The sequence below is a fragment of the Oncorhynchus mykiss genome, chromosome 27, assembly GCF_013265735.2.
Source record: "Oncorhynchus mykiss isolate Arlee chromosome 27, USDA_OmykA_1.1, whole genome shotgun sequence".
Classification (NCBI taxonomy): domain Eukaryota; kingdom Metazoa; phylum Chordata; class Actinopteri; order Salmoniformes; family Salmonidae; genus Oncorhynchus; species Oncorhynchus mykiss.
In genome coordinates, this window is record NC_048591.1 from 43,408,095 (window position 1) to 43,434,695 (window position 26,601).

Consider the following 26,601-nt stretch of genomic DNA (forward strand, 5'->3'; position numbering starts at 1 on the left):
ATCCTGATGGGTCTGATCCTGATGGGTCTGATCCAGATGGGTCTGATCCTGATGGGTCTGACCGTGATGGGTCTGATCCTGATGGGTCTGATCCTGATGGGTCTGATCCTGATGGGCCTGATCCAGATGGGTCTGATCCTGATGGGTCTGACCGTGATGGGTCTGATCCTGATGGGTCTGACCGTGATGGGTCTGATCCTGATGGGTCTGATCCTGATGGGTCTGACCGTGATGGGTCTGATCCTGATGGGTCTGATCATGCATCACAGGGGGATATCTTTCCCTTGTCTGTTCCCTCTGTTGGGTTTCTTGCTTTTCCCTTTCATTCCTTTTAATGGAGGCTTCAAGAGTGGGCTGCAATAACTGGGGGAAGAGACAGGAATAGGAGGGCTGTAAATGTATGAGTTCAGTAAGAGACAGGAATAGGAGGGCTGTAGTGTATGAGTTCAGTAAGAGACAGGAATAGGAGGGCTGTAGTGTATGAGTTCAGTAAGAGACGGGAATAGGAGGGCTGTAGTGTATGAGTGAACAGGATTCAGGAGCTGGAACAGGATTCAGGAGCTGGAACAGGATTCTGGAGCTGGAATAGGGTTCTGGAGCTATAACAGGGTTCTGGAGCTGGAACAGGGTTCTGGAGCTGGAACAGGATTCTGGAACTATAACAGGGTTCTGGAGCTATAACAGGGTTCTGGAACTGGAACAGGGTTCTGGAGCTATAACAGGGTTCTGGAACTGGAACAGGGTTCTGGAGCTATAACAGGGTTCTGGAACTGGAACAGGGTTCTGGAGCTATAACAGGGTTCTGGAACTGGAACAGGGTTCTGGAGCTATAACAGGGTTCTGGAACTGGAACAGGGTTCTGGAGCTATAACAGGGTTCTGGAACTGGAACAGGGTTCTGGAGCTATAACAGGGTTCTGGAACTGGAACAGGGTTCTGGAGCTATAACAGGGTTCTGGAACTGGAACAGGGTTCTGGAGCTATAACAGGGTTCTGGAACTGGAACAGGGTTCTGAAGCTATAACAGGTTTCTGGAACTGGAACAGGGTTCTGGAGCTATAACAGGGTTCTGGAACTGGAACAGGGTTCTGGAGCTATAACAGGGTTCTGGAACTGGAACAGGGTTCTGGAGCTATAACAGGGTTCTGGAACTGGAACAGGGTTCTGGAGCTATAACAGGGTTCTGGAGCTGGAACAGGGTTCTGGAACTGGAACATGGTTCTGGAGCTATAACAGGGTTCTGGAGCTATACAGGGTTCTGGAGCTATAACAGTGTTCTGGAACTGGAACAGGGTTCTGGAGCTATAACAGGGTTCTGGAGCTATAACATGGTTCTGGAGCTATAACAGGATTCAGGAGCTGGAACAGGGTTCTGGAGCTATAACAGGGTTCTGGAACTGGACCATGGTTCTGGAGCTATAACAGGGTTCTGGAGCTATACAGGGTTCTGGAGCTATAACAGGGTTCTGGAACTGGAACAGGGTTCTGGAGCTATAACAGGATTCTGGAGCTATAACATGGTTCTGGAGCTATAACAGGATTCAGGAGCTATAACAGGGTTCTTTCTGGAACTGGAACAGGGTTCTGGAACTGGAACATGGTTCTGGAGCTATAACAGGGTTCTGGAGCTATAACATGGTTCTGGAGCTATAACAGGATTCAGGAGCTGGAACAGGGTTCTGGAGCTATAACAGGGTTCTGGAACTGGAACATGGTTCTGGAGCTATAACAGGGTTCTGGAGCTATACAGGGTTCTGGAGCTATAACAGGGTTCTGGAACTATAACAGGGTTCTGGACATATAACAGGGTTCTGGAGCTATAACATGGTTCTGGAGCTATAACAGGGTTCTTTCTGGAACTGGAACAGGGTTCTGGAACTGGAACATGGTTCTGGAGCTATAACAGGGTTCTGGAACTATAACAGGATTCAGGAGCTGGAACAGGGTTCTGGAGCTATAACAGGGTTCTGGAACTGGACCACGGTTCTGGAGCTATAACAGGGTTCTGGAGCTATACAGGGTTCTGGAGCTATAACAGGGTTCTGGAACTGGAACATGGTTCTGGAGCTATAACAGGATTCTGGAGCTATAACATGGTTCTGGAGCTATAACAGGATTCAGGAGCTATAACAGGGTTCTTTCTGGAACTGGAACAGGGTTCTGGAACTGGAACATTGTTCTGGAGCTATAACAGGGTTCTGGAACTGGAACAGGGTTCTGGAGCTATAACAGGGTTCTGGAGCTATAACATGGTTCTGGAGCTATAACACGATTCAGGAGCTGGAACAGGGTTCTGGAGCTATAACAGGGTTCCGGAACTGGAACATGGTTCTGGAGCTATAACAGGGTTCTGAAGCTATACAGGGTTCTGGAGCTATAACAGAGACTGGAACTGGAACAGGGTTCTGGAGCTATAACAGGGTTCTGGAGCTATAACATGGTTCTGGAGCTATAACAGGATTCAGGAGCTGGAACAGGGTTCTGGAGCTATAACAGGGTTCTGGAGCTATAACATGGTTCTGGAGCTATAACAGGATCCAGGAGCTGGAACAGGGTTCTGGAGCTATAAAATGGTTCTTTCTGGAACTGGAACAGGGTTCTGGAACTGGAACATGGTTCTGGAGCTATAACAGGGTTCTGGAACTGGAACAGGGTTCTGGAGCTAATACAGGGTTCTGGAACTGGAACAGGGTTCTGGAGCTATAACAGGGTTCTGGAACTGGAACAGGATTCTGGATCTGGAACAGGATTCTGGGCTCCCAGATCTGCCCTAGTGGTTTTTCAGACCATATGGTAACAGTATACTGTAGCTTGGCAGTTGTAAGTTGTCCGAGGTCTTACTGGCACTTTAGTGTTAAATTATTTTCATTTTGTGACAGATGTGGTGTCTTTTGGGAGAGGTGGAAAGGGAGGAAAGCTGAGTTTGAGAACCTAAGACAATGGTGGGAGGTGGGGAAAACACAAGTAATGGTGTTTTGTCAGCAGTACTCTACCTATGGGACAGTTAGGATAAGGTCTACTATTCAGAGGTTGGAGAAGGATATTAGAGGCATTGAGGATAGCCTTATTGGTCAGCACGATTTAGGGTCAGAGAGGGAATTGATGGCTAAGTGGACAACGCTGGGGTCTTTTTTACAGGATCAGGTGAAGGGTGTGCTCATTAGAGCACGGGTGGATGCTCCGAGGACGTTCTTCAACCTGGAGAGGAAGTCGGGTGGCCACTGACGGACGTGGATGCTCCGAGGATGTTCTTTAACCTGGAGAGGAAGTTGGGTGGCCACCCACACGGACGTGGATGCTCTGAGGACGTTCTTCAACCTGGAGAGGAAGTCGGGTGGCCACCCTGACGGACGTGGATGCTCCGAGGACGTTCTTCAACCTGGAGAGGAAGTCGGGTGGCCACCCTGAAAGACATGGATGCTCTGAGTGCATTCTTCAACCTTGAGAGGAAGTAGGGTGGCCACCCTGACAGACATGGATGCTCCGAGGACATTCTTTAACCTGGAGAGGAAGTCGGGTGGCCACCCTGATGGACGTGGATGCTCCGAAGACGTTCTTTAACCTGGAGAGGAAGTCGGGTGGCCACCCTGATGGACGTGGATGCTCCGAGGACGTTCTTCAACCTGGAGAGGAAGTCGGGTGGCCACCCTGACAGACATGGACGCTCCGAGGACGTTCTTCAACCTGGAGACGAAGTCGGGTGGCCACCCTGACAGACATGGACGCTCCGAGGACGTTCTTTAACCTGGAGAGGAAGTTGGGTGGCCACCCTGACGGACGTGGATGCTCTGAGTGCGTTCCTCTTCAACCTGGAGAGGAAGTCGGGTGGCCACTCTGACGGACGTGGATGCTCCGAAGACGTTCTTTAACCTGGACAGGAAGTTGGGTGGCCACCCTGACGGACGTGGATGCTCCGAGCGCGTTCCTCTTCAACCTGGAGAGGAAGTCGGAGCAGCAGAAGCAGATGTTCCATCTACGGCGTCCTTCAGTGTCTCTGACGTTGGATCCAGCAGAGATGAGGAGGATGACTATGGACTTCTACTCAGGTGCATGTCTATGGGGGGGAAAGGTAAAAATCTTCTGCCCCTGAGCAGTTAACCCACTGTTCCCCGGGCGCCGAAGACGTGGATTTCGATTATGTGGCAGCCCCCCGCACCTCTCTGATTCAGAGGGGTTGGGTGAAATGAGGAAGACACATTTCAGTGGAAGGCATTTCGTTGTACAACTGACTAGGTATCCCCCTTTCCCTTTCCTTTCCCAGTCCCTAACAACTTGGCCACTACAATGCACTGGCACAGACTGATGGTGTTGTATCCCCCACAGAGTCTCGTCAAACAACTACAGAGGTTACTGATGGATTTATTTCGGTCTGGTCAACACCGGACAGCGCGCAGCAACGTTACACCTCCCTTTGCACGAGGGGGCTGGTGGGCATTTGGATCCAGAGTGACAGCTTTCTCTTTACAAGCTGCACAGAGTCTTCTGAAGGACAAGGAGTGTGCTGGAGAGATACGGCTTGGGCTGTTCTGAGGAGAGCAGGGGACCTTGGGTATGATAGGCACACACATTCCTGTGGAATATGGAGCAGGTCAATATGTCAGCCATTTACTCCGTTCTACCGCGCTCTGCTTTTGGTGTGGAAAAAGACGATCCACTCATCCAGACCAGAGTGGTGACCTCTGCCAGCTTGCTGGCCGGGCTTGTGAGAGTAAGGTTCACTAAATTGGGTGACCTCTAAGAAGAGTCTGTGTGGAAATCGGTCAGCAACATGGCGGCTGTTTCCTCCATTAAGTCAACCAGGCTGCTGCAGCAGGTGGTGGAAGGGGGGTCTGAGCTGCACTACTGGGCTCGTTCGGAGAGCTGCTGGGGAACAGGTAGAGACTGGACCATCTAACCACGAATGACTGGACCATCTAACCACGAATGACTGGACCGTCTAACCACGAATGACTGGACCATCTAACCACGAATGACTGGACCGTCTAACCACGAATGACTGGACCGTCTAACCACGAATGACTGGACCGTCTAACCACGAATGACTGGACCGTCTAACCACGAATGACTGGACCGTCTAACCACGAATGACTGGACCGTCTAACCACGAATGACTGGACCGTCTAACCACGAATGACTGGACCGTCTAACCACGAATGACTGGACCGTCTAACCACGAATGACTGGACCATCTAACCACGAATGACTGGACCATCTAACCACGAATGACTGGACCATCTAACCACGAATGACTGGACCGTCTAACCACGAATGACTGGACCGTCTAACCACGAATGACTGGACCGTCTAACCACGAATGACTGGACCATCTAACCACGAATGACTGGACCATCTAACCACGAATGACTGGACCATCTAACCACGAATGACTGGACCATCTAACCACGAATGACTGGACCATCTAACCACGAATGACTGGACCGTCTAACCACGAATGACTGGACCGTCTAACCACGAATGACTGGACCGTCTAACCACGAATGACTGGACCGTCTAACCACGAATGACTGGACCGTCTAACCACGAATGACTGGACCATCTAACCACGAATGACTGGACCGTCTAACCACGAATGACTGGACCATCTAACCACGAATGACTGGACCATCTAACCACGAATGACTGGACCATCTAACCACGAATGACTGGACCATCTAACCACGAATGACTGGACCATCTAACCACGAATGACTGGACCGTCTAACCACGAATGACTGGACCGTCTAATCACGAATGACTGGACCGTCTAACCACGAATGACTGGACCGTCTAACCACGAATGACTGGACCGTCTAACCACGAATGACTGGACCGTCTAACCACGAATGACTGGAACGTCTAACCACGAATGACTGGACCGTCTAACCACGAATGACACAGACCTACCTCCTTTCACCATTACTGCCGCTGCAGGAGAATACCAGGAGGGTGATGGTGGAATGGGGGCCTTGTGCACAGCCAGCAACAAGGCTCTGCGTGCAGTGGCTGTGAAGGTGACTCAGAAGGACCAGCTGCGTGGAATGAGGGCAACGGGGTGGCCGGGGCCGGGGGGGGTTTGTGACCGGCCTCTTCCCTGAGAGGATGTTGGCGCTCCCTGTATTAGCCTCCCATAGAGAAGTGTGTTTGTGGTCTACAGTGAAGGATTATTCACGGGGCTATCACTACGAACACCATGATCCATCAGGGGGGTGTCTGGGGGAGGGGGGTGTCTGGGGGAGGGGGGTGTCTGAGGGGGTGTCTGTGGGAGGGGGGTGTCTGGGGGAGGGGGTGTCTGGTGTCTGAGGGGGTGTCTGTGGGAGGGGGGTGTCTGATGGGGTGTCTGTGGGAGGGGGGTGTCTGTTCTGTGGGAAGGAGGAGACAGAGCAGCATGTTTTTCTTGTGCCAGGTTGGTCAGGGTGTTTTCTGTTCTGGCGGATGGTGCACAGGTCTAGGGTTGGGGTTGTCTGTGAACCTATATGTTGGAGGGCCTCAGTATACTGTAGCCAATAGGAGTAGGGACTGCCTGGTGGGGCAGGTAAACATGTCAATATGGAAGACCAGAAAACATGGGATGCTGGGGGTGGGATGTAGGGACCCCAGAGCTGTGTTGCTGGGGCTGGCTAAAACTGGAGTGTGTACAGTTGAAATCGGAAGTGTACATACACCATAGCCAAATACATTTAAACTCTGTTTTTCACAATTCCTGACATTTAATCCTAGTAAAAAATTCCCTGTTTTAGGTTAGTTAGGATCAGCACTTTATTTTAAGAATGTGAAATGTCAGAATAAAAGTAGAGAGGATGATTTATTTCAGCTTTTATTTCTTTCATCACATTCCCAGTGCGTCAGAAGTTTACATACACTGAATAAATATTTGGTAGCATTGCCTTTGAATTGTTTAACTTGGGTCAAACGTTTCAGGTAGCCTTCCACAAGCTTCCCACAATAAGTTGGGTGAATTTTGGCCCATTCCTCCTGACAGAGCTGGTGTAACTGAGTCAGGTTTGTAGGCCTCCTTGCTCGTACACAACTTTTCAGTTCTTCCCACACATTTTCTATGGGATTGAGGTCAGGGCTTTGTGATGGCCACTCCAATACCTTGACTTTGTTGTCCTTAAGCCATTTTGCCACAACTTTGGAAGTATGCTTGGGGTCATTGTCCATTTGGAAGACCCATTTGCGACAAAGCTTTAACTTCCTGACTGATGTCTTGAGATGTTGCTTCAATATATCCACAGAATTTCCCTACTTCATGATGCCATCTATTTTGTGAAGTGCACCAGTCCCTCCTGCAGCAAAGCACCCCCACAACATGATGCTGCCACCCCCGTGCTTCAAGGTTGGGATGGTGTTCTTCGGCTTGCAAGCCTCCCCCTTTTTCCTCTAAACATAACGATGGTCATTATGGCCAAACAGTTCTATTTTTGTTTCCTCAGACCAAAGGACATTTCTCCAAAAAGTACAATCTTTGTCCCCATGTGCAGTTGCAAACCGTAGTCTGGCTTTTTTATGGCGTTTTTTGAGCAGTGGCTTCTTCCTTGCTGAACGGCCTTTCAGGTTATGTCAACATAGGACTCGTTTTACTGTGGATATAGATACTTTTGTACCTGTTTCCTCCAGCATCTTCACAAGGTCCTTTGCTGTTGTTCTGGAATTGATTTGCACTTTTCGCACAAAAGTACGTTCATCTCTAGGAGACAGATGGTGTTTATACTTGTGTACTATTCTTTGTACAGATGAATGTGGTACCTTCAGGCGTTTGGAAATTGCTCCCAAGGATGAACCAGACTTGTGTGTGTGTGTGTGTGGGGGGGGGGGGGGGGGGGGGGGGCTAGTGAACTGTCTAAAACTGGAGCATGCTTATGGGGGGGGGGGGGGGGGGGGTGAACTGTCTAAAACTGGAGCATATCTATGGGGGGGGGGACTGGTGAACTGTCTATGGGGGGGGGGGGGGTGGTGAACTGTCTATGGGGGGGCTGGTGAACTGTCTGTGGGGGGGGTGGTGAACTGTCTGAAACTAGAGCATGTCTATGGGGGGGCTGGTGAACTGTCTATGGGGGGGGGGGGCTGGTGAATTGTCTATGGGGGGGCTGGTGAACTGTCTATGGGCGGCTGGTGAACTGTCTATGGGGGGTGACTGGTGAACTGTCTAAGGGGGGGGGGGGGGGGGGCTGGTGAACTGTCTATGGACTGGTGAACTGTCTATGGGGGGGCTGGTGAACTGTCTATGGACTGGTGAACTGTCTATGGGGGGGCTGGTGAACTGTCTATGGAGGGGCTGGTGAACTGTCTGGGGGGGGGGACTGGTGAACTGTCTATGGGGGGGGGGGTGGGGCTGGTGAACTGTCTATGGACTGGTGAACTGTCTATGGGGGGGCTGGTGAACTGTCTATGGAGGGGCTGGTGAACTGTCTATGGGGGGATCTGGTGAACTGTCTATGGGGGGGCTGGTGAACTGTCTGGGGGGGGGACTGGTGAACTGTTTATGGGGGGGCTGGTGAACTGTCTATGGGGGAGGCTGGTGAACTGTCTATGGGGGGGCTGGTGAACTGTCTATGGGGGGGGCTGGTGAACTGTTTATGGGGGGGCTGGTGAACTGTCTATGGGGGGGCTGGTGAACTGTTTATGGGGGGGCTGGTGAACTGTCTATGGGGGGGGCTGGTGAACTGTTTATGGGGGGGCTGGTGAACTGTCTATGGGGGGGGCTGGTGAACTGTTTATGGGGGGGCTGGTGAACTGTCTATGGGGGGGGCTGGTGAACTGTCTATGGGGGGGGCTGGTGAACTGTTTATGGGGGGGCTGGTGAACTGTCTATGGGGGGGCTGGTGAACTGTCTATGGGGGGGGGCTGGTGAACTGTCTGAAACTGGAGCATGTCTATGGGGGGGGGGGCTGGTGAACTGTCTATGGGGGGGGGGCTGGTGAACTGTCTATGGGGGGGCTGGTGAACTGTCTGTGGGGGGGGGCTGGTGAACTGTCTATGGGGGGGGCTGGTGAACTGTTTATGGGGGGGCTGGTGAACTGTCTATGGGGGGGGGGGTTGGTGAACTGTCTATGGGGGGGGGCTGGTGAACTGTCTATGGGGGGGGCTGGTGAACTGTTTATGGGGGGGCTGGTGAACTGTCTATGGGGAGGGGGGTTGGTGAACTGTCTATGGGGGGGGGGTTGGTGAACTGTCTATGGGGGGGGGGGTTGGTGAACTGTCTATGGGGGGGGGGTTGGTGAACTGTCTATGGGGGGGGGCTGGTGAACTGTCTATGGGGGGGGGTTGGTGAACTGTCTATGGGGGGGGCTGGTGAACTGTCTATGGGGGGGCTGGTGAACTGTCTATGGGGGGGGGGTTGGTGAACTGTCTATGGGGGGGGCTGGTGAACTGTCTATGGGGGGGGCTGGTGAACTGTCTATGGGGGGATCTGGTGAACTGTCTATGGGGGGGGCTGGTGAACTGTCTAGGGGGGGGGGACTGGTGAACTGTCTATGGGGGGGCTGGTGAACTGTCTATGGGGGGGGCTGGTGAACTGTCTATGGGGGGGGGGCTGGTGAACTGTCTGAAACTGGAGCATGTCTATGGGGGGGGGGGGCTGGTGAACTGTCTATGGGGGGGGGCTGGTGAACTGTCTATGGGGGGGCTGGTGAACTGTCTGTGGGGGGGGGCTGGTGAACTGTTTATGGGGGGGGGCTGGTGAACTGTCTATGGGGGGGCTGGTGAACTGTCTATGGGGGGGGGGGTTGGTGAACTGTCTATGGGGGGGGATGGTGAACTGTCTATGGGGGGGCTGGTGAACTGTCTATGGGGGGGGGGTTGGTGAACTGTCTATGGGGGGGCTGGTGAACTGTCTATGGGGGGGGCTGGTGAACTGTCTATGGGGGGGCTGGTGAACTGTCTATGGGGGGGGCTGGTGAACTGTCTATGGGGGGGCTGGTGAACTGTCTATGGGGGGGCTGGTGAACTGTCTATGGGGGGGGCTGGTGAACTGTCTATGGGGGGGCTGGTGAACTGTCTATGGGGGGGGGCTGGTGAACTGTCTATGGGGGGGGCTGGTGAACTGTCTGTGGGCGGGGCTGGTGAACTGTCTGTGGGCGGGGCTGGTGAACTGTCTATGGGGGGGTGGTGAACTGTCTGTGGGGGGGGCTGGTGAACTGTCTATGGGGGGGGCTGGTGAACTGTCTATGGGGGGAGGCTGGTGAACTGTCTATGGGGGGGGCTGGTGAACTGTCTATGGGGGGGCTGGTGAACTGTCTATGGGGGGGGCTGGTGAACTGTCTATGGGGGGGGCTGGTGAACTGTCTATGGGGGGGGGCTGGTGAACTGTCTATGGGGGGGGCTGGTGAACTGTCTATGGGGGGGGCTGGTGAACTGTCTGTGGGGGGGGCTGGTGAACTGTCTATGGGGGGGGCTGGTGAACTGTCTGTGGGGGGGGCTGGTGAACTGTCTGTGGGGGGGCTGGTGAACTGTCTATGGGGGGGGCTGGTGAACTGTCTGTGGGGGGGGCTGGTGAACTGTCTATGGGGGGGGGCTGGTGAACTGTCTGTGGGGGGGGCTGGTGAACTGTCTATGGGGGGGCTGGTGAACTGTCTATGGGGGGGCTGGTGAACTGTCTATGGGGGGGGCTGGTGAACTGTCTATGGGGGGGCTGGTGAACTGTCTATGGGGGGGGGCTGGTGAACTGTCTATGGGGGGGGCTGGTGAACTGTCTGTGGGCGGGGCTGGTGAACTGTCTGTGGGCGGGGCTGGTGAACTGTCTATGGGGGGGTGGTGAACTGTCTGTGGGGGGGGCTGGTGAACTGTCTATGGGGGGGGCTGGTGAACTGTCTATGGGGGGAGGCTGGTGAACTGTCTATGGGGGGGGCTGGTGAACTGTCTATGGGGGGGCTGGTGAACTGTCTATGGGGGGGGCTGGTGAACTGTCTATGGGGGGGGCTGGTGAACTGTCTATGGGGGGGGGCTGGTGAACTGTCTATGGGGGGGGCTGGTGAACTGTCTATGGGGGGGGCTGGTGAACTGTCTGTGGGGGGGGCTGGTGAACTGTCTATGGGGGGGGCTGGTGAACTGTCTGTGGGGGGGGCTGGTGAACTGTCTGTGGGGGGGCTGGTGAACTGTCTATGGGGGGGGCTGGTGAACTGTCTGTGGGGGGGGCTGGTGAACTGTCTATGGGGGGGGGCTGGTGAACTGTCTGTGGGGGGGGCTGGTGAACTGTCTGTGGGGGGGCTGGTGAACTGTCTATGGGGGGGGCTGGTGAACTGTCTATGGGGGGGGGGCTGGTGAACTGTCTATGGGGGGGGGGCTGGTGAACTGTTTATGGGGGGGGGGGGTTGGTGAACTGTCTATGGGGGGGCTGGTGAACTGTCTATGGGGGGGGCTGGTGAACTGTCTATGGGGGGGCTGGTGAACTGTCTATGGGGGGGGCTGGTGAACTGTTTATGGGGGGGGGCTGGTGAACTGTCTATGGGGGGGGCTGGTGAACTGTCTATGGGGGGGCTGGTGAACTGTCTATGGGGGGGGCTGGTGAACTGTCTATGGGGGGGCTGGTGAACTGTCTATGGGGGGGGCTGGTGAACTGTTTATGGGGGGGGGGCTGGTGAACTGTCTGTGGGGGGGCTGGTGAACTGTCTATGGGGGGGTGGTGAACTGTCTATGGGGGGGGCTGGTGAACTGTCTGTGGGGGGGGCTGGTGAACTGTCTGTGGGGGGGCTGGTGAACTGTCTATGGGGGGGCTGGTGAACTGTCTGTGGGGGGGGCTGGTGAACTGTCTATGGGGGGGTGGTGAACTGTCTATGGGGGGGGGGCTGGTGAACTGTCTGAAACTAGAGCATGTCTATGGGGGGGGCCTGGTGAACTGTCTGAAACTAGAGCATGTCTATGGGGGGGGCTGGTGAACTGTCTGAAACTAGAGCATGTCTATGGGGGGGGCCTGGTGAACTGTCTGAAACTAGAGCATGTCTATGGGGGGGGCTGGTGAACTGTCTGAAACTAGAGAATGTCTATGGGGGGGGCCTGGTGAACTGTCTGAAACTAGAGCATGTCTATGGGGGGGACGGACTGGTGAACTGTCTATGGGGGGGCTGGTGAACTGTCTATGGGGGGCTGGTGAACTGTCTGAAACTAGAGCATGTCTATGGGGGGGGGGGCAGGTGAACTGTCTGAAACTAGAGCATGTCTATGGGGGGGGGGGGGGGGGCAGGTGAACTGTCTATGGGGGGGCTGGTGAACTGTCTGAAACTAGAGCATGTCTATGGGGGGGGGGGGTGGGGCTGGTGAACTGTCTGAAACTAGAGCATGTCTATGGGGGGGGGGGGGGGGCTGGTGAACTGTCTGAAACTAGAGCATGTCTATGGGGGGGGGGGGCTGGTGAACTGTCTGTGGGCGGGGCTGGTGAACTGTCTATGGGGGGGTGGTGAACTGTCTATGGGGGGGGGGGGGCTGGTGAACTGTCTGAAACTAGAACATGTCTATGGGGGGGGGGGCCTGGTGAACTGTCTGAAACTAGAGCATGTCTATGGGGGGGGGGGACTGGTGAACTGTCTATGGGGGGGCTGGTGAACTGTCTATGGGGGGCTGGTGAACTGTCTGAAACTAGAGCATGTCTATGGGGGGGGGGGGCTGGTGAACTGTCTGAAACTAGAGCATGTCTATGGGGGGGGGGGGGGGGCTGGTGAACTGTCTATGGGGGGGTCTGGTGAATTGTCTATGGGGGGGCTGGTGAACTGTCTATGGGGGGGGCTGGTGAACTGTCTATGGGGGGTCTGGTGAATTGTCTATGGAGGGGCTGGTGAACTGTCTATGGGGGGGCTGGTGAACTGTCTGGGGGACTTTGTTGGGGTATGGGGCGTCAGGGGGGGTTCTATGTGTGGTGGATGGGGGGGGGCTTGATTTTAACTTTCCAGTCTGTTAAAATGAAATAAAGTTTGTTTTAATGGTGTAAGTATTTGGGCCAAATAAAGATTTTTTTCTCAATAAAATAAAAATCTTTCTCTTTTCTCTTCTCTCTCTCTCTCTGCTATCTCACACACTCTCACCTCCCTCATCTGTCTGTTCTTCTCACATTCTTATCTCTCTCCTCCTCTCCCTTTTTCTCTTTCTCTCGCCAGCGATGATGGTCACGGTACAATGATGATGTCGCCATGGCAACGGGAGTAACCGAGCAATGGAGTCCCGAGGATGGGTGAGGGGGAAGGAGAGCTGAGGGGGGATGAGAGGGGAAGATGAGGGAGGGGGGAGGAGAAGTGGGGAAGGACAGGAGAGGATGGTGCAAGAGGAGTCACTACAGTCCCTGGTTCGAATCCAGATTGTATCACATCTGGCCGTGATTGGGAGTCCCATAGGGCGGCTAGGGTAGGCCGTCATTGTAAATAAGAATTTGTTCTTAACTGACTTGCCTAGTTAAATAAAGGTTAAATAATTTTTAATAAAGGGAAGGAGAGTTGAAGAGAAGTGTGGAGGGGAAGGAGAAAGGAAGGAGAGGGCGGGGAGGAGGAGAGGTGCTGTGGGGGAGGAGAGGTGCTGTGGGGGAGGAGAGGTGCTGTGGGGGAGGAGAGGTGAGGTGGGAAGGAGAGTTGGGGGAGGAGAGGTGAGGTGGGAAGGAGAGTTGGGGGAGGAGAGGTGAGGTGGGTGGAGGAGAGGTGGGGGAGGAGAGGTGCTGTGGGGGAGGAGAGGTGCTGTGAGGGAGGAGAGGTGCTGTGAGGGAGGAGAGGTGCTGTGAGGGAGGAGAGGTGCTGTGAGGGAGGAGAGGTGCTGTGAGGGAGGAGAGGTGGGGGAGGAGAGGTGCTGTGGGTGGAGGAGAGGTGAGGTGGGAAGGAGAGGTGCTGTGGGGGAGGAGAGGTGGGGGAGGAGAGGTGCTGTGGGGGAGGAGAGGTGCTGTGAGGGAGGAGAGGTGCTGTGAGGGAGGAGAGGTGCTGTGAGGGAGGAGAGGTGCTGTGAGGAAGGAGAGGTGCTGTGGGGGAGGAGAGGTGCTGTGAGGGAGGAGAGGTGCTGTGAGGGAGGAGAGGTGCTGTGAGGGAGGAGAGGTGCTGTGGGGGAGGAGAGGTGCTGTGGGTGGAGGAGAGGTGAGGTGGGAAGGAGAGGTGCTGTGAGGGAGGAGAGGTGCTGTGGGGGAGGAGAGGTGCTGTGGGGGAGGAGAGGTGCTGTGGGGGAGGAGAGGTGCTGTGGGGGAGGAGAGGTGAGGTGGGAAGGAGAGTTGGGGGAGGAGAGGTGCTGTGGGGGAGACGAGGTAAGGTGGGAAGGAGAGGTGCGGTGGGAGAGGTGAGGAGAGGTGGGGGAGGTGAGGAGAGATGCGGCGGGGGAGGTGGGGGAGGAGAGGTGCGGTGGGGGAGGTGAGGAGAGGTGCGGTTGGGGAGGGTGGGAGAGATGCGGTTGGGGAGGTGAGGAGAGGTGCGGTGGGGGAGGTGAGGAGAGGTGGGGGAGGTGAGGAGAGGTGCGGTGGGGGAGGTGAGGAGAGGTGGTGGAGGTGAGGAGAGGTGGGGGAGGTGAGGAGAGGTGCGGTGGGGGAGGTGAGGAGAGGAGAGGTGGGGGAGGTGAGGAGAGGAGAGGTGGTGGATGTGAGGAGAGGTGGTGGAGGTGAGGAGAGGTGAGGAGAGGTGGTGGAGGTGAGGAGAGGTGAGGAGAGGTGGTGGAGGTGAGGTGAGGAGAGGTGGTGGAGGTGAGGAGAGGTGAAGAGAGGTGGTGGAGGTGAGGAGAGGTGAGGTGAGGAGAGGAGATGCGGTGGTGGAGGTGAGGAGAGGAGAGGGGGGGGTGAGGAGAGGAGAGGTGGGGGAGGTGAGGAGAGGAGAGGTGGTGGAGGTGAGGAGAGGTGGTGGAGGTGAGGAGAGGTGAGGAGAGGTGGTGGAGGTGAGGAGAGGTGAGGAGAGGTGGTGGAGGTGAGGTGAGGAGAGGTGGTGGAGGTGAGGAGAGGTGAAGAGAGGTGGTGGAGGTGAGGAGAGGTGAGGTGAGGAGAGGAGAGATGCGGTGGTGGAGGTGAGGAGAGGAGAGGGGGGGTGAGGAGAGGAGAGGTGGGGGAGGTGAGGAGAGATGCGATTGGGGAGGGTAGGAGAGGTGCGGTGGGGGAGGTGAGGAGAGGTGCGGTGGGGGAGGTGAGGAGAGGTGAGGAGAGGTGGGGGAGGTGAGGAGAGGAGAGGTGGGGGAGGTGAGGAGAGGAGAGGTGGGGGAGGTGAGGAGAGGTGTGGTGGGTGAGGTGTGGGAGGAGAGGTGGGGGAGGTGAGGAGAGGTGTGGTGGGTGAGGTGTGGGAGGAGAGGTGGGGGAGGTGAGGAGAGGTTCGGGGGGAGATTGAGTGTGAGGTGTTATTGGAGGGGGTGCTCAGGGGGCGATACAGCTATATACCACTAAACAACATTTCATTGGGACACAGCCCCTGTCACCACAGGCACACTACTAGAACCACATCACTCTACAAAAATCTACAATATAATCTACATATTCTGTTTCTACATTCACAGCTGCATGACTGCGACAAGACAAGAGGAAGAGTGTGTGTGTGTGTGTGTGTTCTCTGCCCCAACCCCCTCCCCCCATCTCTTCCTCCATTAAGCCCAGCTTCCCTCTCAGTCCCAGAGTGCTCAGTGGCCATGTGTAGCAGCTTATCGAAGTGTGTGTGTGTGTACAACACAAATAGACGCTGGGCTTGGGTAAACACACACCTGGACAGGTGTAGGAAGAGACTCCCCAATATTGATTTAGTTAGTCTTCTTCGCTGTGTATAGGGCGTTCACTCACTGCTGTACAATGTAGAGAAAAACAGGGCAATTCAAGAGGGTGCAACGAAATGAATGTCAAAACATAGTTTTCTTTGCCCCATGTCATTATAAATGACCTAGAATGAATCATTAGATTATTCTCTATAATATTATAACGTTAATATACCTGTACTTGACAGTGTTGATGAAATAAAGAACGTTAATTTGCTGTGACCGTTGAGAGTTAAGACTGCACCACTCTCAGTTGTATCTCTTCCATATTTGGTGTTGGGAGGTGGTACCATTTGAAGTCATTTACAGCTGGTTGGACCAATCAAAATCAACTTGATACTTTTGTCATTTCCACCTCCAGATCCTTGGCTTTCATTGTCTGTAAACGCAATCAATCTACATTGAGAGGGGCCGTTTCTATGGCGATTTAAAGGGAAAGACTCAGAAATACACAATGAAAACAGGAACAGGTTGTCTCCACAGAGGGTGGATATTGAAATTCAGTCTGTTATCTTTGTAAATAAATATCTATTTAGTTCCCATTTAGTTTTGTATTCAGTGGATTTCATTTTTGAAAAAGCCATGTTTTCACTCACGAAAACTGCAGCCACTAGTTAACTTGTCAGTTGACATTCGAAGTTAGCTCAGTTCTGCCTCGGAACAGCATCACAGGGTTCTATGGAGCAGTGTCACAGGGTTCTATGGAGCAGTGTCACAGGGTTCTATGGAGCAGTATCACAGGGTTCTATGGAGCAGTGTCACAGGGTTCTATGGAGCAGTATCACAGGGTTCTATGGAGCAGTCACAGGGTTCTATGGAGCAGTCACAGGGTTCTATGGAGCAGTGTCACAGGGTTCTATGGAGCAGTGTCACAGGGTTCTATGGAGCAGTATCACAGGGTTCTATGGAGCAGTGTCACAGGGTTCTATGGAGCAGTATCACAGGGTTCTATGGAGCAGTCACAGGGTTCTATGGAGCAGTCACAGGGTTCTATGGAGCAGTGTCACAGGGTTCTATGGAGCAGTGTCACAGGGTTCTATGGAGCAGTATCACAGTGTTCTATGGAGCAGTCACAGGGTTCTATGGAGCAGTCACAGGGTTCTATGGAGCAGTGTCACAGGGTTATATGGAGCAGTGTCACAGGGTTCTATGGAGCAGTGTCACAGGGTTCTATGGAGCAGTATCACAGCGTTCTATGGAGCAGTGTCAGAGGTTCTATGGAGCAGTATCACAGGGTTCTATGGAGCAGTCACAGGGTTCTATGGAGCAGTCACAGGGTTCTATGGAGCAGTGTCACAGGGTTCTATGGAGCAGTGTCACAGGGTTCTATGGAGCAGCGTCACAGGGTTCTATGGAGCAGTCACAGGGTTCTATGGAGCAGTCACAGGGTTCTATGGAGCAGTGTCACAGGGTTCTATGGAGCAGTCACAGGGTTCTATGGAGCAGTGTCACATGGTTCTATGGAGCAGTGTCACATGGTTCTATGGAGCAGTGTCACAGGGTTATATGGAGCAGTCACAGGGTTCTATGGAGCAGTCACAGGGTTCTATGGAGCAGTGTCACAGGGTTCTATGGAGCAGTCACAGGGTTCTATGGAGCAGTGTCACAGGGTTCTATGGAGCAGTCACAGGGTTCTATGGAGCAGTGTCACAGGGTTCTATGGAGCAGTGTCACAGGGTTCTATGGAGCAGTGTCACAGGGTTCTATGGAGCAGTGTCACAGGGTTCTATGGAGCAGTGTCACAGGGTTCTATGGAGCAGCGTCACAGGGTTCTATGGAGCAGTGTCACATGGTTCTACGGAGCAGTATCAAAGGGTTCTATGGAGCAGTGTCACAAGGTTCTATGGAGCAGTGTCACAGGGTTCTATGGAGCAGTGTCACAGGGTTCTATGGAGCAGTGTCACAGGGTTCTATGGAGCAGTGTCACAGGGTTCTATGGAGCAGTCACAGGGTTCTATGGAGCAGTGTCACAGGGTTCTATGGAGCAGTGTCGCAGGGTTCTATGGAGCAGTCACCACATTTTGATCATGCTGTGATGTCATTCCATTCATTCTAAATCCTGCTAAATTCTCATTGAGTAAATCATCGGTAACTTTTTTAACCATATATGGTAGAGACAAGGGGTTTGGACATGTTTGTATAACTTTTGGATTGAATTTAATAATTTTATGGGTGACCACCCTGTGTGGTTTTACCATGCTACACTGTCTCTTCACTGTGTGGTTTTACCATGCTACACTGTGTGGTTTTACCATGCTACACTGTCTCTTCACTGTGTGGTTTTACCATGCTACACTGTGTGGTTTTACCATGCTACACTGTCTCTTCACTGTGTGGTTTTACCATGCTACACTGTCTCTTCACTGTGTGGTTTTACCATGCTACACTGTCTCTTCACTGTGTGGTTTTACCATGCTACACTGTCTCTTCACTGTGTGGTTTTACCATGCTACACTGTCTCTTCACTGTCTGGTTTTACCATGCTACACTGTCTCTTCACTGTGTGGTTTTACCATGCTACACTGTCTCTTCACTGTGTGGTTTTACCATGCTACACTGTCTCTTCACTGTGTGGTTTTACCATGCTACACTGTCTCTTCACTGTGTGGTTTTACCATGCTACAATGTCTCTCCACTGTGTGGTTTTACCATGCTACACTGTGTGGTTTTACCATGCTACACTGTCTCTTCACTGTGTGGTTTTACCATGCTACACTGTCTCTTCACTGTGTGGTTTTACCATGCTACACTGTCTCTCCACTGTGTGGTTTTACCACGCTACACTGTCTCTTCACTGTGTGGTTTTACCATGCTACACTGTCTCTTCACTGTGTGGTTTTACCATGCTACACTGTCTCTCCACTGTGTGGTTTTACCATGCTACACTGTCTCTCCACTGTGTGGTTTTACCATGCTACACTGTCTCTTCACTGTGTGGTTTTACCATGCTACACTGTCTCTTCACTGTGTGGTTTTACCATGCTACACTGTGTGGTTTTACCATGCTACACTGTCTATTCACTGTGTGGTTTTACCACGCTACACTGTCTCTTCACTGTGTGGTTTTACCATGCTACACTGTCTCTTCACTGTGTGGTTTTACCACGCTACACTGTCTCTCCACTGTGTGGTTTTACCATGCTACACTGTGTGGTTTTACCATGCTACACTGTCTATTCACTGTGTGGTTTTATCATGCTACACTGTCTCTTCACTGTGTGGTTTTACCATGCTACACGGTGTGGTTTTACCATGCTACACTGTCTCTTCACTGTGTGGTTTTACCATGCTACACTGTCTCTTCACTGTGTGGTTTTACCATGCTACACTGTGTGGTTTTACCATGCTACACTGTCTCTTCACTGTGTGGTTTTACCATGCTACACTGTCTCTTCACTGTGTGGTTTTACCATGCTACACTGTGTGATTTTACCATGCTACACTGTCTCTTCACTGTGTGGTTTTACCACGCTACACTGTCTCTACACTGTGTGGTTTTACCATGCTACACTGTGTGGTTTTACCATGCTACACTGTCTCTTCACTGTGTGGTTTTACCATGCTACACTGTGTGGTTTTACCACGCTACACTGTCTCTTCACTGTGTGATTTTACCATGCTACACTGTCTCTTCACTGTGTGATTTACCATGCTACACTGTCTATTCACAGTGTGGTTTTACCACGCTACACTGTGTGGTTTTACCATGCTACACTGTCTCTTCACTGTGTGGTTCTACCATGCTACACTGTCTCTTCACTGTGTGGTTTTACCATGCTACACTGTCTCTTCACTGTGTGGTTTTACCTTTCTACACTGTGTGGTTTTACCATGCTACACTGTCTCTTCACTGTGTGATTTTACCATGCTACACTGTCTATTCACTGTGTGGTTTTACCATGCTACACTGTGTGTTTTTACCATGCTACACTGTCTCTTCACTGTGTGGTTTTACCATGCTACACTGTGTGGTTTTACCATGCTACACTGTCTCTTCACTGTGTGGTTTTACCGTGCTACACTTTGTGGTTTTACCATGCTACACTGTCTCTTCACTGTGTGGTTTTACCATGCTACACTGCCTCTTCACTGTGTGGTTTACCATGCTACACTATCTCTTCACTGTGTGGTTTTACCATGCTACACTGTGTGGTTTTACCATGCTACACTGTCTCTTCACTGTGTGGTTTTACCGTGCTACACTGTGTGGTTTTACCATGCTACACTGTCTCTTCACTGTGTGGTTTTACCATGCTACACTGTCTCTTCACTGTGTGGTTTTACCATGCTACACTGTCTCTACACTGTGTGGTTTTACCATGCTACACGGTGTGGTTTTACCATGCTACACTGTCTCTTCACTGTGTGGTTTTACCATGCTACACTGTCTCTTCACTGTGTGGTTTTACCATGCTACACTGTCTCTTCACTGTGTGGTTTTACCACGCTACACTGTCTATTCACTGTGTGGTTTTACCATGCTACACTGTGTGGTTTTACCATGCTACACTGTCTCTTCACTGTGTGGTTTTACCATGCTACACTGTCTCTTCACTGTGTGATTTTACCATGCTACACTGTGTGATTTTACCATGCTACACGGTGTGATTTTACCATGCTACACGGTGTGGTTTTACCATGCTACACTGTCTCTTCACTGTGTGGTTTTACCATGCTACACTGTCTCTACACTGTGTGGTTTTACCATGCTACACGGTGTGGTTTTACCATGCTACACTGTCTCTTCACTGTGTGGTTTTACCATGCTACACTGTCTCTTCACTGTGTGGTTTTACCATGCTACACTGTCTCTTCACTGTGTGGTTTTACCATGCTACACTGTCTCTTAACTGTGTGGTTTTACCACGCTACACTGTCTATTCACTGTGTGGTTTTACCATGCTACACTGTCTCTCCACTGTGTGGTTTTACCATGCTACACTGTGTGGTTTTACCGTGCTACACTGTCTCTTCACTGTGTGGTTTTACCACGCTACACTGTCTCTTCACTGTGTGGTTTTACCATGCTACACTGTCTCTTCACTGTGTGGTTTTACCATGCTACACTGTGTGGTTTTACCATGCTACACTGTCTCTTCACTGTGTGGTTTTACCATGCTACACTGTGTGGTTTTACCGTGCTACACTGTCTCTTCACTGTGTGGTTTTACCACGCTACACTGTCTCTTCACTGTGTGGTTTTACCATACTACACTGTCTCTTCACTGTGTGGTTTTACCATGCTACACTGTCTCTTCACTGTGTGGTTTTACCACGCTACACTGTCTCTTCACTGTGTGGTTTTACCATGCTACACTGTCTCTTCACTGTGTGGTTTTACCATGCTACACTGTCAGTGAAGGTGTGTAAATAAGGAAGTAAAACATGAGACCATAGATGTATAGCTACATAATACCACATCACTGAATTCCCATATTTTTCCTGTATTTCTCCGGTTGTGGTTTTACAGGTAGTGCTATGGGGTCAGGTGTAAGGGGTAAAAGTTCAAAGGTCATAGAGTAGGTCAATCAGTACCTGGTGACCTCTGCCTGCTGTGTGAGCTGTTCCTGGACCTTCTGACACACCTCTCCCGCCGTGGCGTTGACCTTGCCGATCTTGGTGAAAAGGGCTGCGATCTTGTCGCTACGCAGGAAGCCCGCCGCTCGCCGCTTCAACAGGTGGCTCAGACACGCCTCGATGGTGCCTGGAGGAGAGAGGGAGAGGGAGAGAGGGAGCGAGAGAGAGGGAGTGGGAGAGAGGATAGAGAGAGAAAGAGAGAGAGGGGAGGGAAGATGACTTTATTGTCCATTTACTACAACAAGCAACAGAAATGTGTCTTTCGCATATCATCTTACTCTCCCCAGCAGAGGATGAGGTGACGGGGGAAAAGGAGAGAGAGGGAAAGAGAGAGGGGAGGGGAGAGGGGAGAGCAGCAAAGAGGATGAGGGTGATAGAGGGAAAGAGAGAGGGGAGGGGAGAGCAGAAAAGAGGATGAGGGTGAGAGAGGGAAAGAGAGAGGGGAGGGGAGAACAGCAAAGAGGATGAGGGTGAGAGAGGGAAAGAGAGAGGGGAGGGGAGAGCAGCAAAGAGGATGAGGGTGAGAGAGGGAAAGAGAGAGGGGAGGGGAGAGCAGCAAAGAAGATGAGGGTGAGAGAGGGAAAGAGAGGGGAGAGCAGCAAAGAGGATGAGGGTGAGAGAGGGAAAGAGAGAGGGGAGGGGAGAACAGCAAAGAGGATGAGGGTGAGAGAGGAAAAGAGAGAGGGGAGAGCAGCAAAGAGGATGAGGGTGAGAGAGGGAAAGAGAGAGGGGAGGGGAGAACGGCAAAGAGGATGAGGGTGAGAGAGGGAAAGAGAGAGGGGAGGGGAGAGCAGCAAAGAGGATGAGGGTGAAAGAGGAGAGATGGCAAAAGGGAGAAAGAGAAAGGGAAGAGGAAGAGGGAGAGAGGAACGAAAGAGGGAGAAAGATGAAACAGGAGAGAGTGAAGACAGAAAAGTGGAGGAAAGGTGGAGGAAGAGAGGTGGAGGGAGACAGAGGAAGTAGTAGAAATCCCAGATAAAAACACACTTCTTGAATGCACTGTTATTTAATATCCTGTTACTAAATATCCTGTTGTTAAAAACTTCTTATGGCTTGAATCCCGTTAACAGGATCGACATGACAACAGCCAGTGAAAGTGCAGGGCGCCAAATTCAAAACAACAGAAATCTCATAATTAAAATTCCTCAAAAATAGAAGTATTTTACACCATTTTAAAGATAAACTTGTTGTTAATCCCACCACAGTGTCCGATTTCAAAAAGGCTTTACGACGAAAGCACACCAAACATTGATCAAAGATACAACTATTATGCATGGAATTATAGATACACTTCTCCTTAATGCAACCGCTGTGTCAGATTTCAAAAAAGCTTTACCGACAACAAATCAAGCCATACACATATCCACCATGTTGTAGAGTCAACAGAAGTCAGAAATAACATTATAAATTTTTATTAACTTACCTTTGATGATCTTCATCAAAATGCACTCCCAGGAATCCCAGTAATAAATGTTTGATTTGTTCGATAAAGTCCATCATATATGTTCAAATACCTCGTTTTTGTACGCCCTTTTAGCCCAGTAAACCAAAAACTACAAACCTCAGATTTCCCACTTCCTGGTTGGATTTTTTTGTCAGGTTTTTGTCTGCCTATAAGTTCTGTTATACTCACAGACATCATTCAAACAGTTTTAGAAACTTTCTAAAGTGTTTTCTATCCAAATCTACTAATAATATGCATATATTAGCAACTGTGCCTGAGTAGCAGGCAGTTTACTCTGGACACCTTATTCATCCAAGCTACTCAATACTGCCCCCAGCCATAAGAAGTTTTAACATCCTGTTATTTAATATCCTGCTCCTGAAAATCCAGTTCCTTAATATCCTGTTACTTAACATCCTGTTTCTTAACATCCTGTTCCTTAATATCCTGTTACTTAATATCCTGTTTCTTAACATCCTGTTCCTTAATATCCTGTTACTTAATATCATGTTCTTTAATATCCTGTTACTTAATATCCTGTTTCTCAATATCCTGTTCCTTAATATTCTGTTACTTAATATCATGTTCTTTAATATCCTGTTCCTTAATATCCTGTTCGTTAATATCCTGTTCTTTAATACACTGTTCTTAAAAAACGGTTCTTTAACATCCTGTTTCTTTATATCCTGTTTCTTAAAACATTGTCCTTTAATATCCTGTTCCTTAAAACATTGTCCTTTAATATCCTGTTCCTTAAAACATTGTCCTTTAATATCCTGTCCTTTAATATACTGTTCTTTAATATCCTGTCCTTTAATATCCTGTCCTTTAATATCCTGTTCTTTAATATCCTGTTCTTTAATATCCTGTTCTTAAATATCCTGTTCTTAAATATCCTGTCCTTTAATATCCTGTCCTTTAATATCCTGTCCTTTAATATCCTGTTCTTTAATATCCTGTTCTTAAATATCCTGTCCTTTAATATCCTGTCCTTTAATATCCTGTCCTTTAATATCCTGTTCTTTAATATCCTGTTCTTTAATATCCTGTTCTTTAATATCCTGTTCTTTAATATCCTGTTCTTAAATATCCTGTCCTTTAATATCCTGTCCTTTAATATCCTGTTCTTTAATATCCTGTTCTTTAATATCCTGTTCTTTAATATCCTGTTCTTTAATATCCTGTCCTTTAATATCCTGTCCTTTAATATCCTGTTCTTTAATATCCTGTTCTTTAATATCCTGTTCTTTAATATCCTGTTCTTAAATATCCTGTCCTTTAATATCCTGTCCTTTAATATCCTGTTCTTTAATATCCTGTTCTTTAATATCCTGTTCTTTAATATCCTGTTCTTTAATATCCTGTTCTTTAATATCCTGTTCCTTAATATCCTGTTCCTTAATATCCTGTTCCTTAATATCCTGTTCTTGGACCAAGATGCAGCGTGGTATGTTTCCATCCCTTTTATTAGGAAGAGAAAACTCAAAAAACAAAAACAATAAAGCGAACAAAGGAAACGTGAAGCTCAGAGTAGTGCTCGCGGGCAACTATACCTAGACAAGATCCCACCAAGCACAATGGGGATGTAACGCTTGTCTTCGTCCTCCTCAGACGAGGAGTAAGACATGTCAGACCAATGCGCAGCGTGGTAGGTGTCCATATTGTATTTAATACGAATACTGAACACATGAACAAAAACGATAAAACGACAAAAACGAACAGTCCTGAACGGTGAAGCAAAACACAGAACAGAAAATAATCACCCACAACTCAAAGGTGAAACCAGGCTACCTAAGTATGGTTCTCAATCAGGGACAACGATTGACAGCTGCCTCTGATTGAGAACCATACCAGGCCAAACACAGAAATCCCAAATTATAGAAAAAAGAACATAGACTGCCCACCCCAACTAACGCCCTGACCATACTAAAAGAAAGACAAAACAAAGGAACTAAGGTCAGAATGTGACAGGGGAAAAGGCTACCTAAATATGATCCTCAATCAGAGACAACGATAAACAGCTGCCTCTGATTGGGAACCACACCAGGCCAACATAGACATACAATTCACCTAGATAATCCACCCATAATCACACCCCGACCTAACCAACATAGAGAATAAACAGCTCTTTGTGGTCAGGGCGTGACAAATATTCTGTTTTTTAATACACTGTTCTTTAATATCCTGCTCTTTAATATTGTCATGACATTGCCCTCGTTGGATACAGCAAGCCCCATCCCCCTCTCCCTGTCTCCTACACCCCGCTGCTGTGGTCAGAGATAGGTCGTAAATTCCTGGAGGAGATTATCTCCTCATGGCCACAGTATAGAGAGAGAGAGTAGAGTTTTCATAGAAGAGAACAAAGGAATTTCTTCCACCTCACAGAACTAGAGGTCCGAACAACATTTATGTTCTGGAGACGGTATAAAAGATCGGTGAAGAATCCAGCTACGAACTGATCCGTTTGGTACAATTTTGTGAAACTCATGGGAGGCAATACGGCCACATTACCATAACGCTGTTTATATAATAGCCTCAGATATGAGGTTTACATCTAATTGTTGTATAAGTTGAATGAGTGAGGATGATACTGTTTGTAAAATTGTGTAATGTGATTTTGGACTGTTTAATGAAGGAAACTCCAATTCCCTTTTGAGTTTAACTAAATCAGAGGACCGCCTATGAGCACAGTTAGCACAGTCATGAGACAGCTTTTTCTACAATTCCGAATAAAACCCCCACCTTGAGAATTTCTCAACAGACCATGTTTCCCTCAATTACGAGAGGACAAAGGTTGCAGACCAGCTTACTTCGATAACGAGAGGGCCAAGGTTTGAGACCAGACTGCTGAATCTTTTAACCATCCCACGTGGTTAAACTCTTAGACTATCGCTACCGACAGAATAAGAACAAGTCTTTGATATGAATTACTAGTCTGCAGCTAGGAATTTGGTATCATTGAATGTGAAGACCGACAACCGCCGAAACATCTATTCTATAACGACATTAATGAATGTCACTCTGAACTATCCATTCTAAGAGAGAGAGCGAGGACGGACAGACTCTCCAACAGAAACAATCTTTTCAACAGAGACCCCGACGACACACTGAGCGTAAATATATATATTGATTGCAATTTTTCGTGAATGAGTGAGCGTTCATGTGTAAAGGATTAGCATTTCAATTGTTATAATTATCAACTGTGTGTTGTCTCATCTCAGTCGACCCCCACTTCCCTTTTGTAGACCAAGCCGCGATACCGGTTTATCCCACTAGGGAAACTCTGTTATCATTTCCTTGTAACTATCTACTGTTTGTTTATGCATTTCTGTGAATTACTTAGTTAGTAAATAAATGATTTTACGACAATTGATGTATGGATGAGTCATAGTGAAGACTGGCTTCGTGCAGATAACCAACCATTTACGACGTTTGGAATGAGACTAACGTGAGGTAAAGTAAATAAATAATTCATTAAGAAGACTAATTGATCAGATATTAAAATTATAACTTTGTAATCTGATTATTTTCCTTGGTGCCCCGACTTCCTAGTTAATTACATTTGCCTAGTTAATCCCCTTTTCTGTTTCAGTTAGTTTTGTCTGATTAGTTTCACCTGTTTGTTGTTTGGGTTTTGTTTTGGGGCTTTTAAACCCGGTAAGCCTGTCTGCTTTTGTGCGGGCTTGTTTTTCTGTTCATGGTGTGTGGATTATTGTGGATACCGTTTTTTCCGGACAGTTTCGACCTGTTTGTTGGACTGGGTATTTATACGCCCTTGTGCGAATAAAACTCCCACCTTGAGAATTTCTCAATAGACCATGTTTCCCTCAATTACGAGAGGGAATTCTTGGAATAAAGATCCACGTTTTGAACTACCCTGCTCTCTGCGCCTGACTCCTCCACCCA

General features: G+C 50.0%; 1 protein-coding gene across 2 annotated transcripts in view; it reads right to left on the reverse strand.

Moving 5' to 3' along the window:
• LOC110519585 (small G protein signaling modulator 2) overlaps positions 1 to 26,601 on the reverse strand; it is a 233,537-nt gene that overhangs the window by 112,284 nt on the left and 94,652 nt on the right. For both annotated transcript variants that reach the window (XM_036965645.1, XM_036965644.1), the window contains exon 3: positions 21,210 to 21,378. In XM_036965645.1, the coding sequence (XP_036821540.1) occupies positions 21,210 to 21,378 (169 nt within the window). The remainder of the gene's footprint in view (positions 1 to 21,209; positions 21,379 to 26,601) is intronic.